Raw genomic sequence first — 14,584 nt, 5'->3', positions numbered from 1 at the left:
CAAGAGGGATAGATAGGAAGAGATTGAGGAAAGAGAGAAAGCACTTCAATCAACCATCTTGTAGCAACAATTCATAGAAATAAGAGATATAAAGGCAAAGAAAGACTAACTTTTGATCAACCATTTTGTGTTCATGGAGAGCTATGCCCGTAGTAGCAATGGTGTTTTCTTAAAAAACTGATAGTTCACTTTTAAGCCCTCATACCCATTGCATGCTAAACTATGATTTCATATATCCTACTGTTATGTCCCTTTTTATAAATTCTTTGGAATTAGGGACTATCTACTCACAAATCAATTGTAAGAGACTTCTTTCTAATCAAAGACTCTAAAAATCCCCCATAAAACTTATATTAGGGATAATTGATACCACTTAGTATAAAAATAATATATTATGATCTGCTATATAATTATATCACGATCTGCAGTTATGGGGTTAACTTTGCTCTTCTTGATATGACCATATAAATTGTGCTGTAAGCTTTCTCCCATGGGATTGCCGTTTCTGATTATACTTTGGAGGTATGCAATAGTTATGGTACTGTTCCTGATTTCTATCTTTGGATGTATGCAGCCGGTTTTAACTAATGAATGTTACTGCTCAATAGAGCGATCCCATTATGGATGTAGAAGAAAAATAAAAGACAATCGATGATGTTTGATTGAATGGGTTGGCACCCAATTATGTATCTTGCACGACGGGAAGGGGTGCCTTTTAAGAGATATGTCTCTTCTTAAAAATGCCTCTCCATAAGCAATTCGCATCTCTTCATGACAAATCGGTTTGCTTTCATAATCGCTATTTAGCACTAATCATTCCAAATTGCTGTCAAATAATTATTTAGATGATTTGAACTTGATGATAGATGAGCATTAATTATTTATGATTAATCGCACCCCTTTGTAATTGGTTGTTACTTGATTAGCTAGTCGATGGATTCGATAAGTCTTTAATCAGTATTGTTTAACAACTCTCTTCAATAAATACTAAATGTTGATGATTCCACTGGGCTGGCTGACTGTTATTTATTGGTCTTGACAGCGACATGCCCTTCTTTGACAGTATACATTGCTCTTGGTATTCTTGGCGACGATTGGATTCATGGTCATTGATACAACGATAATGAAGAATGTATGTTATAATGTTATGAAGTGATTTCCTTATATGATCGATATATCATTGATACCTGCGGCCCTCATGATGAAGAGAGATTTGCATAAAGGATCTCCATGATTACTACAGCATTATGGTCACTGCTTCAGTATGGATCGTACCTCCTCCATGTTGTCTTGATGATGATGTTGAATGGGAAAATCGTGAAGACTTATAAATAAGACTATTTTCTATTATAAGATCACTACTTTGTTTTTGCTCGTAATCCCATATGTGCTTATTGATAGATTGATGTATGCAAAGGATGGGGACATCAACCCACGATATCCCACAATCGCCACCAACCAAAAAGAACCCAACAAAATGGGTTTTCCACATTTTTACACTAATTTCACGAGTCATTTTGGACTAAAATCACCCAAAGGATGTTAAAAATATTTCAGCACAGATCTTTGAGAAATAACAATACCACATTGTGTTAGGTTGGAACTATTGTTTGCCAAACCTAAACTTAATCAGCTTCATGAGTCCTAATTGAATGTAAGAAAATATGTTTAGTTATATGGAGAGGGTAATACAAATTAAACATCCACTAAAATAAGGCAATTCATTGTTATCCTAGATTCTATTTTTATGCCATCATCACTAATGTCTATAGTGTAAACCTGTTTAGGGCATGTTGGGATGTTGATTGTATAATGCATTTCATTGCATACAATGTAGACATGAGTTGGAAGAATAACCTTCTCATTGAATTTGTTCTCTAAGATGTTAAAAGTTTTCATAAATTGCTATTACCCTTAATTCTACATAGAATTATTATATGTTTTCTATTTCATTTCAAACAATGTTGAAATTATTTGGAAGAACGCTGTACCCACGTCTGGATTTATTTGCTAGGCAATTGAGTTTAAACATCTAGGAAATTTATTCCACAGATTGATCAAGTTCTGATTATATTTTTGACTGGCACATACATGTACTCAAGAAAGGTTTTTTGATGTTCCAGATCTCAGAAATCCCACTGTCAAATTTGGTTTCTTTGATGCTGCATTACATATAACCAAATTTTCTTTGAAAATTTAGTTTTCAGATATACTTATTGTTTAGCAGTTATGCCAGAAAAATAAATAATAAAATTTACTTTAGAGACAATGAGATGTCTAAAGTAACTTGTAGATTCTAATAGTTTTGCAAAATGGACGTCGCTCAAGATTTAAGTATTTGTTAACTCTGTTGGGACCTCCAAAATTTGGCAAAATTTGAAGGGCCCATGAAGAGAAAATTGATTGCAACATTCTGAAGCACCCCTATAAATCTTTCCAAGTAGTCCATTTCGAGGGAGAATATCTTGACACCTGTGTTATTCATGAATAATCACTTTAAGACCATGTTCACCTGTTATTGGTGTGTCCATGACCATTTGCAGCTTCCCAAAATCAGATATGATGACTTTTCAAGGTACTTAGTTTGGGGGTTCTGAGAAAGTTTGTTGTCTGCACACTATCAAATCACTTAGAGTAGCTATTTTAAAAAAATGATATTTTATTACCAGTTGATTGTCATGCAAAAGGATTGGTGCTCGTGATTCTCTGCATCTTAATGTATCCCTGTGTCAGTTTTTAAAGCCCCGAGAATTTGTTTGCTATTTTTCCCAAGCCAAAAGAAAATGGGATTTGTTCAGATTTGCTACCTGTACATTGTTAAATTTTGCCAAGATGACCCTGCATCTCGGTTAATATTTCATAACCAAATGACCTGCATGTCAAACGGATTGGTCCTCGTCCTCGCAATTCTCTGCATATTCATACACTCCCTCACTTGGTTGCAACACCCCACATTTAGTTTGATATTTTCTCAAGGCTTAAATCAAACTAAATTTGCAAAGGTTTGACATCAGCACTTCCCGAAAATGTCAAAGAACCCAACTTTGGCCATTAATATTTTTCACATTTGATAAATTCAGGCAAAACCTCTCAGCACATGTATTCAACGTACCTTAATGAATCAATTGCCTCAGTGGCGGTTTCTGAGAGAGGTTTTGTATTTTTTCAAGGTGGTGATTTGGAAAGGTTCAGACAAATTTTACATGTGCAGTTTCAAAAAATTCTCAAGTAAGCAACTTTGAGCATTAAAAATTCTCACATCAGACATCGTCATGCAAATCCACCTGGTATTTTTATTTTCATGATAGCACTCAGCATTTGTGTCAGTTTCCAGGACCTAGAGAGATTGTTTGATCAGTTTTTGAAAGCAATTCTGGAGGCTACTTTGACTGTTTTGAGCACGAAGCAAAAATGTTAGGAGTCAAGACTTATTTGATTGCCCACTTCGTATTTTCGTCCCAGATGTATCCAAATGTTATCTCAGAACAATTCCAAAGTCCAAGTGTTTAGAAACGAAATTTCCCAAAAGAGGACCCGACATGAATTGTGACTCTAGGGGTTGATCCAAGTTTTATTAATTAAATCATTAAAATGATAAAAATTGCAAAATTGCTTGAGATTGAGGAAAGGACACATTGGTACCCTATTAATTTGCCAGAGATAAAAATTGGTAAAAAATGGAAAATCATTTAAATAATTTTACATTGACACTTGAAGGCAGAATGAGATGTATTTAAATCATTTTAACAATGATTCAAATATATCTTAAATGTTATCATTCATATTATTTTTGAAACACATCATTCATATTATTTTTGAAACACATCAAAATGATTATGGGGCCTGCAAGAAAAAAGTAATGGAGTAAATAAAATAAAAAATTTTCTGCCCTGTCATCCCGCAAAGGAAAAAAGGAAATGAAAAATGTGATGTGGCTAATCTGGCACAGAATGGCTGCAGAACTCTGCAGAAAAACTGTGGCCACTGACCCCTGTTGTATAACACGAAGGTTATTTTCAGTGCACGACAATGCGGTTGGGATGTTTTTGGAGCTAGCTACAGCCGTGATAGATATAGATTTAGGGCAAATTAAAGAATGCCGCGGGAGAGCGGGAAGGTCTTCTAGATGGAAACATTTAGGGTTCTATGTCCATTCTGCAGCGAAAGATAGTTTTCCAAAGTTCATATGCAGATGCATTTTCTTTGCCTGCAAAGCAAAGTGGCCAATTTATCAGGTTATTGGGCACCCAAAGGATATTCGTAACAAGCATTTTTCTCCATTACCACCCATTGTTGTTTCATCCCGTGGTTCTGTTTTGGAGTTATCCTGTAAAGGGATGATGGCAATGTCTGAGAAATGAGGGACCTTTTGTTATAGAGCTTGTTCGACTATGATGTTTTCCCATTGCTTATAACATGCCTTCGTGGATGGTTGTGTATTGGATTGAAAGTGGCTTCAATGAAGTGCTATTGAAATGGACTAACGCTATGTGCAACATTAATGAGATTAAGAGGGCAACGTCTGGTAGGATTTCCTTGATTTGCAAGCAAAGGCAACACGCAATCTCCAACCTGTGCAAATGTCCAGTGTTTTGATGACATCTTTGATGCGTATTGTCATGGTTATGGAGACCGTACTAAATGCAAAACAAAGGCAAAACATAGACTCCAATCTTCCCTACTAAATGCATAATATATTGCAATGGACATGGAGACCCTACAGAGCAGGAAGCTTCTGAGAAATCGAGTTTATATAATGCGCACGAGCTAATTGTGTATGCGTATGTTATGCTGAAAAATACACACATGGGGGGTTCTTGTGAATTAGAGGTATTGGGCTGTGGAATGATATTCTCATTCCTGCAGGTATTTCAATTGGTATGGTTTAATGGAAGCGTAGGAGCAACCCTTGTGCCACAGACTTAGTAGTATTGATTCAATTTGTGGGGATATTTCTCCTTTGTGAATTAATATGCATTTAGGATTGATGTGTGAATATTCTTGCCGTGGATCTGAAGCAAATGTTACAGGTATCTCATGTAAAGTTCTATAATGAAGATAAATTGACCAAAGCATGTATGAAGGATAGCAACATGGAGATGAAATAGTGTTCAGACAGTGAGATATTGGAGCAAGGTGTTGCTAACAGAGGGCTAGGTAAATAATTTTGTAGGCACGATGATAGAAAATAAGATATTGTAGAAAGATGTGTGACTATTTTGGAAGCTTAAAACATCAGATGTATTACGAATGAAATCTTATATGCTACTGGGAAAATGATTTTTACAGGCAAAGGTTAAAATGCTGTTGTAAAGTATCCTCACCAAGGGTGAAGAACTTTTCACTAAAATGCACAGGTCTTTACTTTCACTCAAGTAAAACTACTTTCACGTGAACACTAAGGTGAAAGGAAAATGCAGTTACAAATATTTTTCATTAATTGGAAAATATATTTATAGAAGCAAGCGAAGAAGGGGGATAAATATATTTGGTTACACAATAAATTATTGCAATAATCAAATGTTTGCCACAAAATAAAAATATGGTCGTAAATGTGACTGAGGTAAATAGAACTTTACCAAAATGAAGTATTTTGCCAGTGAGTATGAAAGTGCTGCAGTCAAAATGATTTTCACCAAGAGTGAAACTTTTTACATGAGTTACTGGATGTGTAATAAAGGGTGGAAACTCATTTATTTGATGGAGCCTACATGTGGTGATTATTTTTACTCTAATATATGAAGGGCTACAACACAAATGACTATTTCAAGAATAATTGAAATAATTTCATGAGTATAAAGGGAAATGGCTTTTCCACACAAATATAAAAGTCATTCACACAAAAAGTTAAGTGAACTATATTTTTTAACCAAGGCAAGGGGATTATTTTATTAAGGATAAAATGCTAGAAGTAATATTTTCATCAGTTGAAAAGTAATGTCACGAGAATTCAAAGCCAAGCATAGTGCAGAAAATCAAATATTCTCAGCTGCAAAATGAAGGGAATAAAAGGGCAAATTCAGAATATTCTTCAGGTTGCTAGGTGTCAAAGAGGAAAGTAAGATTCATTTGCTGCAGCAAATAAAGGATATGCAGATGGAAGACTAGGGAGGGAAAGAGGAGAATATTTGGTTGCAAATAAAACAGAGGGAAAATTAAAGATTCCAAAATCAGTTAGAAAAGATGCTGCCAAATGTCATCAGCAGATTTAATCTGGAAACTTCTCTTCCTCTATATCTTCTTTCCTCTCATTTGTACAGGTTCTGAACTTTTGTATTGAGCAGGTGAATAGAACAATGCCGAGTCTGAGTCACAGATAGAAGAATGTAAATTGTAATGTCTGATTTTATGAGCAAATGTCAACCAGTTTGTGCAAATAGAGCACTACTGTCATCAAATTGTCTCCAGATTTGTATGCTTTTGATCATATAAATTCAATATATAAAATATATTTGAATTTATCATCTCAACATCCACGTGATTGTATTGATTGTTCATGGTTCTCTTTCAAGGAATGCGCTAAATTACTTTGATCAGGCAATTGTGATTTTAAGTGTACAAGGTGGATCTGTAAGTAGAATTTTATGACAAGAAGAGTGGATCTGTTAGTACAAGGCATTAACATATTTTGAATCCACTGGTTGAGCTTTATTTGCTGATGTGATCTCTTTTATAGTTTCATATTTGACCCTATATCCCAGGATTAGGCACTGATTTGTCATTCAGCTTAATGCATTTTCAGAAACATTTTATTATTCAAAATCTCTTTTAATTTTATGTTGTAGGATTTAGGTGTAGTGTAGGAATCATTCCCAAATGCTAAGTGAGTGTTAAAGGACCAAGATCAAAGCCAGTTTTCAAGTTATTTAGACTATCCTTAGTAAAAATTTATTGGAAATTTTCTGCTATAATTTACAATGTCTGAGTTTATAGAGTAGTAGATTATGTAGGCATTGTTAGGTATACCCACCTTGGTCTAGTAGAGCCAGAAGTGTAGGAGATTTCAATCTTATGACTAAATTTCGTTCATTGGCCAAATCCAACCCTGAATCTAAGTATAAGAAAGTGGCTGGTCCATAGGATTCAAAGGATCTGTTGATTTGGGAACCAACAATAGATATTTATAAGCTCTACTACTATAGTCTTTCTCTCCGTTTCTCTTTTACACAATGAAGTCACTGTAAGTTGTTGCAGAACTATTTAACTTAGCTCTGATGCACTGACGTGTGTGTCAAAAACCAATTACACTGTCAAAACATATATTGAATTACGGAATGAAGGTCTTTAGTACATAAATTATATTTTGTCCCGTGCTTTTTACCAATATTGTCGAATTCTGTTGTATTGTTGCAGAGGAACATAAGCAGAGTTATCAGCATCTTGACCACATACAAAAAGAAGCTTGAAATATAATTACACATCCCCATTCCTACAGTCTATGAAACTCTTGAAATTGAATAAATTGTAAGTACACTGTACGTAAGGCAAGTGCCTGGGGCAGTCTCAAACACTTAAAAATAATGACATAATAGATCACATTAAAATAGAAGAAAATGTGAGAGATACCTTTATTAATCCAACAAGTAAACTTCATTAATTTACATCTGTAAGAGACTGAATCCCCAATATTATTTGAAGTTATCATTTTGGAGATCAATGTCTTCCTGTTTTGATCGTTGCCTTATTTAATCCTCAAAAAATCTAAGTGGTCATCTATGCATCACCAAGAGCCTCAAGCCTCTCATATATTATTTGACGTTCTTCTTTCGTAAGGTCAACATCTTCTTGCATCAATCGTTGCCTGAGATTTCTACTAGCAACATCTAGTTCTCCTTTCACCTGCAATCAAGAAGAGTAAAAATGCAATAAATTTTCTTCTGGAATTTGCATGATATCTTGCTAGCAAGACAATAAAATAGACTTATGAGCAAGCATAACAAAAAGAATCCTTCATAAACAGTTAAAATTACATAGAATTAGCTAAAAGTCAAATGACGAAATAAAAATCCAACTAAATTATGCTAAGAGAATCGTATGCACACTTGGAAGATGATACAAGTCAGCACTATATCAAGAAGCTAGAAGAAATTACGGTAACATATCATGCATATGCTTTGATAGTATAGAAGGTAACGATGAACCATATGAAACTCTATTCATAAATCTTATTAAATTTGAAGTTATATAGGTGATCTCTCCCCTTGCCACTGGGAAAGATTCAATTGTGAAAGAAAACTATACATTTGAGCCAAGAAGCATGCATAGCCATTAATCAGCACACTACAGAAAATCAACAACGTCTGTCATACAAATATTATTTGAGAAATCCTTGTAAAAGAAATATCAAACATTTTTATTAAGAAATGTGCCAAATCCATTATAGTTTTTTAAATGATACTTTTGCTTTGGACAACTGGTTTTTGTCTTCTTTAGTAAAAGAAAACACATACCTCTATATAGTTGTTAACATGTCCATCTTTATTTGGTGAAGTCACTAACTCATCCATATTGATTGTCCAGTTTCCATCCACCACATATTTGTACTCATAATGACCCTCCTGCAAGAGACAGGTTGAATGCTGGTTCTAAGTAATACTTCTAAGATGGTTAGAAGAGACTGAAAAGATATTTCTCATTGCTCTAAAATTTAGTATATTGCAGTGAAGATGGTTAAAAGAGACTGATTAGATCTTTCTCATTGCTCTAAAAATTAGTATATTGCAGTGAAATTTGCCACACTGGCGATAGAAATAGAGGCATCCGGAATACATAGCCTGCGATAGTTACTATCCACTGCAAAAATGTCAGATTGGATTGGTTGACGATGTTTAACATATTCTTACTGTCTATCTTCTATTGTACATTCCATTCATTATGTTCAAATGCAAAAATTTGGTGTCGACTCTTTGCTAAATAATATACCATCTGTATGCAAAAGAGTACAGGTTAGGCTTCACAAATATTTATAGTTCTGACTGCCTGAGTTTGTTTGTGCATTTAGATGAGATTCAAATGCTCTGTAATTTGTTACAGGTAGAAAGCATCGAATGTTTGGTTATTAATATACTTTTAAAGTGCATGGACAATGAGCTAAATGCTAGCTGGTACAAACAACATTTAGACCCTCGAATTTATGAGTTCTGTTCCTTTATAATGTTTATGAAAATGTTCATCGTCTTTTTCACAATGAAAAGGTTCAAGTTTCACTGTACTTTAAAAAGAAATATCTCGTCTATATCTTGTTGTATGCATATTGGAAAGAGGAACCAGGACTCTTTACTTGCAATATAATCATTAGAATGGATGTAGCTCAGCCTTTTATATGGGGCTGCAGAAGGGTATGAACCAGTAACAGAAAAGACAAGATCTCTGAAATGATAAATTCTTTTGGGCTCCTTTTTCACGTCAATTGCTAGCTAATTTATGATACAAATTAGTTCTTCAAGTAGAGGTGTGCGCTGTCTAATTCTGTCACTGGTGTGGAATTTTGTGGCCCCCTTTCATGTTCGTTTTGCAAGACACTTTTCAAATTTCAAAACAAGGACAAATATGAAATACGATACTAGAGTGCCAAATAGTAAATTCATCGTTTTGTATACTAAATGCATGCATATCTTCAACCCTCAGAAAAGAGAAACTTACTGGTAGCTCTCGCTGCAGCAACCAGCATTCTTGACTTTCATCATAAGCTAATGGCATTCTCTGTCAATAGTGCAAAAGATACATCACATCAAAACTTGCATTTTTAATGAGTAACAAACATCATTCAATTCCTCCCTAATTCTACCATGATTGTCTGTTGGTGTGTAAAATAGGCAAACAACAAGATGATTTTGTTAGCATTGATAAAACAAAAACAGAGGGAACAATCTTTATCAACATTCATTCAACCAATCCAGTCTATCTGATCTTCATGAGAGAGTATTTAAGACTGGTTTAGATTTAATAATATTATCTACCAAATTTAGCTCTAAGAAATGAGAAACTGTGAATATGAACTTTATTGCAATAAGATTCAACATTATATTCAGTTTTCGTTCCTTCTTTTATGTTTGAAAAACAACACAACATAACAGTTTAAACACTAACTATGGAGGTGAGACATCTCTAAATGGTACCTATAAGTTATCCCAACAATAACAGCATTCCAAAGAGATGGGTTAGAAAGTTCAAATATCTTAATGATCTGTAGCAGATTCTCTTACGGTACATCATAATCATTACTTAGCTAAGACAAGCTCAACCTCTACCATTGTTAGAAAAGCTTCTTTATAAACTTCTTCTCATGGTAAGCCCCTTTTCATGGGCTCTCAAGAAGATTTTCATGCTTCTTAACGATACATGATAATGACAACATTATTTTTTGTACCATTCCATTATGATACAACTCCAACTTCCAAGTATTACAGTGTTAACAACAATACATTTTTAGCCCTGAAATGATATGCTAGAATTGATACAAAATCTATTTTCCCTAAAAAATCATATATACATTATACTTTGAAGTTTTCAATTATGCTTTAGCCTTTAATATTGAAGGCTTCTTTGCAATACTCCTCATTGCTTCCTAGCATAAATTTAAAGGCAGTCGTGGCATGTGATTTCTAGAGTCCTTTTATCATGTTTCGATAAACACAATTATCCTTTTTGTCTTCTTTATGCGTAAGGCCTAGTTATTTGTGAGCTTACTGATGCTATCTATATCTATTTTGTATCGCCCGTGTTCAGACTCATGCATATTTTATATGCTGATTTACACTCAGAGATATGTACCTTATATCTATCTATCTGGTACTAAGATGGATGAATTGTATTAATGTTTCTATAAGACTATGATATCAATTGGTGTTGCATTGAATTATAATTGATGATACAAAATTGAGTTGAATATCATGGTTTCTATTAAATTCACAAATGTATCATGAGTTTTGGAACTAAGATGTTTGTTTACATCATGCTTACATATGAGTCAGTGGTGTGATCATATTTGCACTCAACTATTTATACCATGGGTGTATTGAAGTATGAAAAGAGCGTGTAAGATACAAGTGAAGTCAATCAAGAAAAAAAGAGGTATTTCTAAGCATTGAACCACACAAAACATGACCATGTGTTGAAAACCATTAATATTTGCAATTCTTGAATCCATGCAATGTTATAGCTAAACCTTGGGCATTCTATTACATACACCCATTTGGCTAAACAGCCCTACCCATTTTGTAACTATTCCATTTATCTAATTATGAATCTTTCAAGTGTATTGTCAATTTTGAAGACTCCCTTCTTGTCTTATCTTGGCTTTACAACATAGGCGATCTTTGCTAAATACACTCCCCTTGGGTTTTACATTTTGTTTTCTTGAACCTATGGGTGTTTCTTAAAATTTACATGTTTTTCTTCTGCCTGGGATTTTTTTCACATTTATTATCTTATTGGGCTAAATGAAGAGCCTATAAGTAGTTGGAGACAAAATGTTTTCTCCCATTTTGAGACATGGTTGGCGATTAAATCCAATCCACACCTTCACATTGGGACCAAACCCTAATTGTATGTATGATGGTAGAGCATGTTGTCACCCTTCCTTAATCACGCCCATGTGGGTGCACAACCTAGAAGAGAATTTAAAATTAGAAGATTAAGAATGTTGGTACATTAAAAAAATTGATGCCCAAGGAAACAAAAACACCACATGGCCACATTCTTAGGGGAAAAGTAATAAGGTGCCTCCCCTTATATCTATAGATGGGCATTTAATGAGGTTACACATGTGCAAGCACAAAAATTTCTTTGGGTTTGTGATGTATCCTAGATCAAGGGGTTTAATTAAAATTTTCCTAATCTAAAAGCCAAACTTAATTCAGTACAAACATTTGCAATATGGAAGTGACAAAACTAAATGACAATAGCTTAATTATCCTTCTATACTTCAATACAACATGCTTAAGAAAACCATATAGTGATGCAAATTTTGCATTTTCCATAACTCAATTTTATAAACAAAACATACATCATTTATTACTTAGATCTATTCAACATCGTTCTTCACTCTCTCAATTACTTCACATGGTCTGTTTCAATTTAATGCATTTTCCTCTTCAATATTTTCTATTCTCTTCTTGATTTCTGCACCATCAATCCTCTTCTTTGAGCTTATTTTTCCTGCCTTTTTCTAATATAGCCAAGGAGATTTTGGCATTCCTTGAAGTTTCTGTCCCCAGCCAGCCAAGACTAAACATACAGCCTAGCATAAGTAGAATGACTATTAAGAAAAAAAGAAACCAAGAAAGGATGAAGACAAACCCATGTGACCAAGAAAATTGGCAACAAAAAATTTAGCAACAATAACAGCTCCAGAGAAAGGCAAATCACCAGCCACAGATCCTAGGGAATGTGAAAGGTTGCAGTAGGGAAAACTTGAGAAAGCAACTTAAACCAGAAATTCATAGGCAATAGCAAAAGAGAATTTGCAACAAGTCTAAGAGAATATCTCTATATTTTGTCACACTGCCAAAGTCAATGAGGTGTGCAAGGAACAACATGACCATAGTGCCAAGTTATAGAAAGAAAAGTGAAAGATTATTCAAAATAGCAAGCTACCATTGGCAAGATTCAAATTTTCGACATATCTTTTAAATGTAATTTATATCCACATAGGTGTTGATACACATTATCTCCCGACTAAAAAATAACACAGCCAAATATTTGAGGTGACTCCTTTATGCAACATGTTCATACCCAAAGCAATACATTTAAAACATGTACTTTCAATCAAATGAATGGAACACTTTTGTAGCATCATACACAACTTGATTCTTTTAACACACCTATCATACTTTTTGTAGCAATCCCTTTTTACAAAAGATTAATCTATAGCAGCTTGTTTCAGATCTGTTGCAACGTAATAATGATTCTTAACATTGCTACCAATAGTTTTGTAATACATAAAAACTTGTCCCCTTCCTGGAGCACTCTCACAGAAAGCAAGTTGACATGAACAACAAATAGGAAACCCAACAAAATCAAAACTGAAAACTTAAAACAACTAATATTTTTGGTGGCACAAGATTATCCATGAACCTAGTTGCTCTTTGAAAGATCCCTGATGGATCTCTTTTACCAATCTGCTGTAATTTTTATTTATTTAAATTGATTTTTCCTGCTTATTAATATTTTCTTTCAGAAATAGACAGAAGTTGCAGAAGGGTTGAATTCTTTTTGTATTTTGATGATTTTTCAACAAGTAAATAATGAAGTACAAGTACATGAACAAAGTACTGAAAATGAAGTTCATATACAGCCAAAACAAATTCGATTCAAGGCAGATTTCTGAATATAAAATCAAATATTTGACCAGATGAAGATTTCCAATAATTTCAAGAAGATTACAATCAGGAATAATTCCAACCTGGATGCTGAAAGAGTAACATAACTAGGAATGAAGTTGTGGCAAGATTCCAGCCCTCCAAGTGCTGCACGTGGGAAGGAAAGTGGCTGCCAGGTACAGCCGTACGGCTGCCAAGTACAACCAACTGGTTAGAAACCCCAAACCCCACGCTGAACTCTGTCAGAATTGCTGAACCTCCAGAAAGAATGCCGTACAATCTCCAAGATGCTAATAGCTGCAAACAAATCCAAACCACTGTATTGGGGGCTACGTCCCAAACAGGCAAGGCATTGGGGTTGGCGTCCCAGATGCTGAAAAGCTCTTCCAGAGCCAAATCTCAAATCCAAGATGTAAAATGTGTAAAAGATCATAAGAATTAGGTCTCAACTTCCTTATAACACCTTCCCACTAAGCTCAAACCCTAAAAGTGACTCAATGGGGCGTTTAGGGTTAAAATGTTATATTTCTCATTTTAAGTTGTCAAGTGCATAGAAAATGACCTTTTTTCAAATATAAAGAAATCCGTTCACCGAAAGGATCTGAGTCAAAAGAGAAATATTTAGAAAAGTCCAAGACCTTTCCAACGAGCTATCACACCAAGGGATACGCATCCAGATGAGGCCAAAAACCCCTTATCACTCCAAAATGGCTATAAACATAGCCTTATTTAAATAATTAAACGCTAACTTAAGAAATATTTAAATATATTAAAAATATATCCCAAATAGCTGTAGAAGGCTCAAATGACTCCAAAAACCTGAAACGGAATTTGCCACCTGTCTGTGACTGAAGTCGGAAATCATGGATCAACTGGCAGTCTCATCCCTAAAATCTAGGGATGCTCCTAGAAACTAGGAAACACACCCAAATCTCCTGAAACTGAAACCATCTAAAAGGTCATGAATAACCTCACGACTGGCAATTGTCACGACCTCCTAAAATTTAGGGATACCCCCTAAAATCTAGGAACTGCTCCAAACTGGCTCCAAACTGCCTGTAAAGCCAAAATCCAATCACTATATGCACTGAATGAGTCCCAATCAACCTCTGCTAGCCTACGAGACTCCAATGATAGGCCAACTCCTCCGTCTCAGATGTCCACTCTAGAAAGGGGACATGACACTCTTCCATCAAACACACCAAGTATGAGAAAATGTGCTATAAACTTCAGGGTCATGAACATTTGATGAAACCTGTGAA

The 14,584-nt window shown here is 34.6% G+C and overlaps 1 protein-coding gene and 1 long non-coding RNA gene across 3 annotated transcripts in view; one reads left to right on the top strand and one right to left on the bottom strand.

The window, feature by feature from the left end:
• The first annotated feature begins 440 nt into the window (after nt 1-440).
• On the top strand, nt 441-1,335 carry LOC131046428 (uncharacterized). Its single transcript, XR_009105998.2, has 3 exons — nt 441-522; nt 609-782; nt 1,043-1,335. It is a non-coding gene; the product is annotated as an uncharacterized LOC131046428 (long non-coding RNA).
• Nucleotides 1,336-7,544: 6,209 nt separating this feature from the next.
• Nucleotides 7,545-14,584, bottom strand: part of LOC131046429 (phosphoglucan phosphatase DSP4, amyloplastic) — a 213,573-nt gene continuing 206,533 nt past the window's right edge. For both annotated transcript variants that reach the window (XM_057980163.2, XM_057980162.2), the window contains 3 exons: nt 9,643-9,702; nt 8,451-8,558; nt 7,545-7,839 (listed from right to left, as the gene is read on the bottom strand). In XM_057980163.2, the coding sequence (XP_057836146.2) occupies nt 7,714-7,839; nt 8,451-8,558; nt 9,643-9,702 (294 nt within the window). In that variant the 3' untranslated portion in view covers nt 7,545-7,713. The remainder of the gene's footprint in view (nt 7,840-8,450; nt 8,559-9,642; nt 9,703-14,584) is intronic.

Source organism: Cryptomeria japonica, chromosome 1 (assembly GCF_030272615.1).
Source record: "Cryptomeria japonica chromosome 1, Sugi_1.0, whole genome shotgun sequence".
NCBI lineage: Eukaryota > Viridiplantae > Streptophyta > Pinopsida > Cupressales > Cupressaceae > Cryptomeria > Cryptomeria japonica.
The sequence above is the reverse complement of the archived record's forward strand: the minus strand, read 5'-3'. Positions and strand labels throughout refer to the sequence as shown.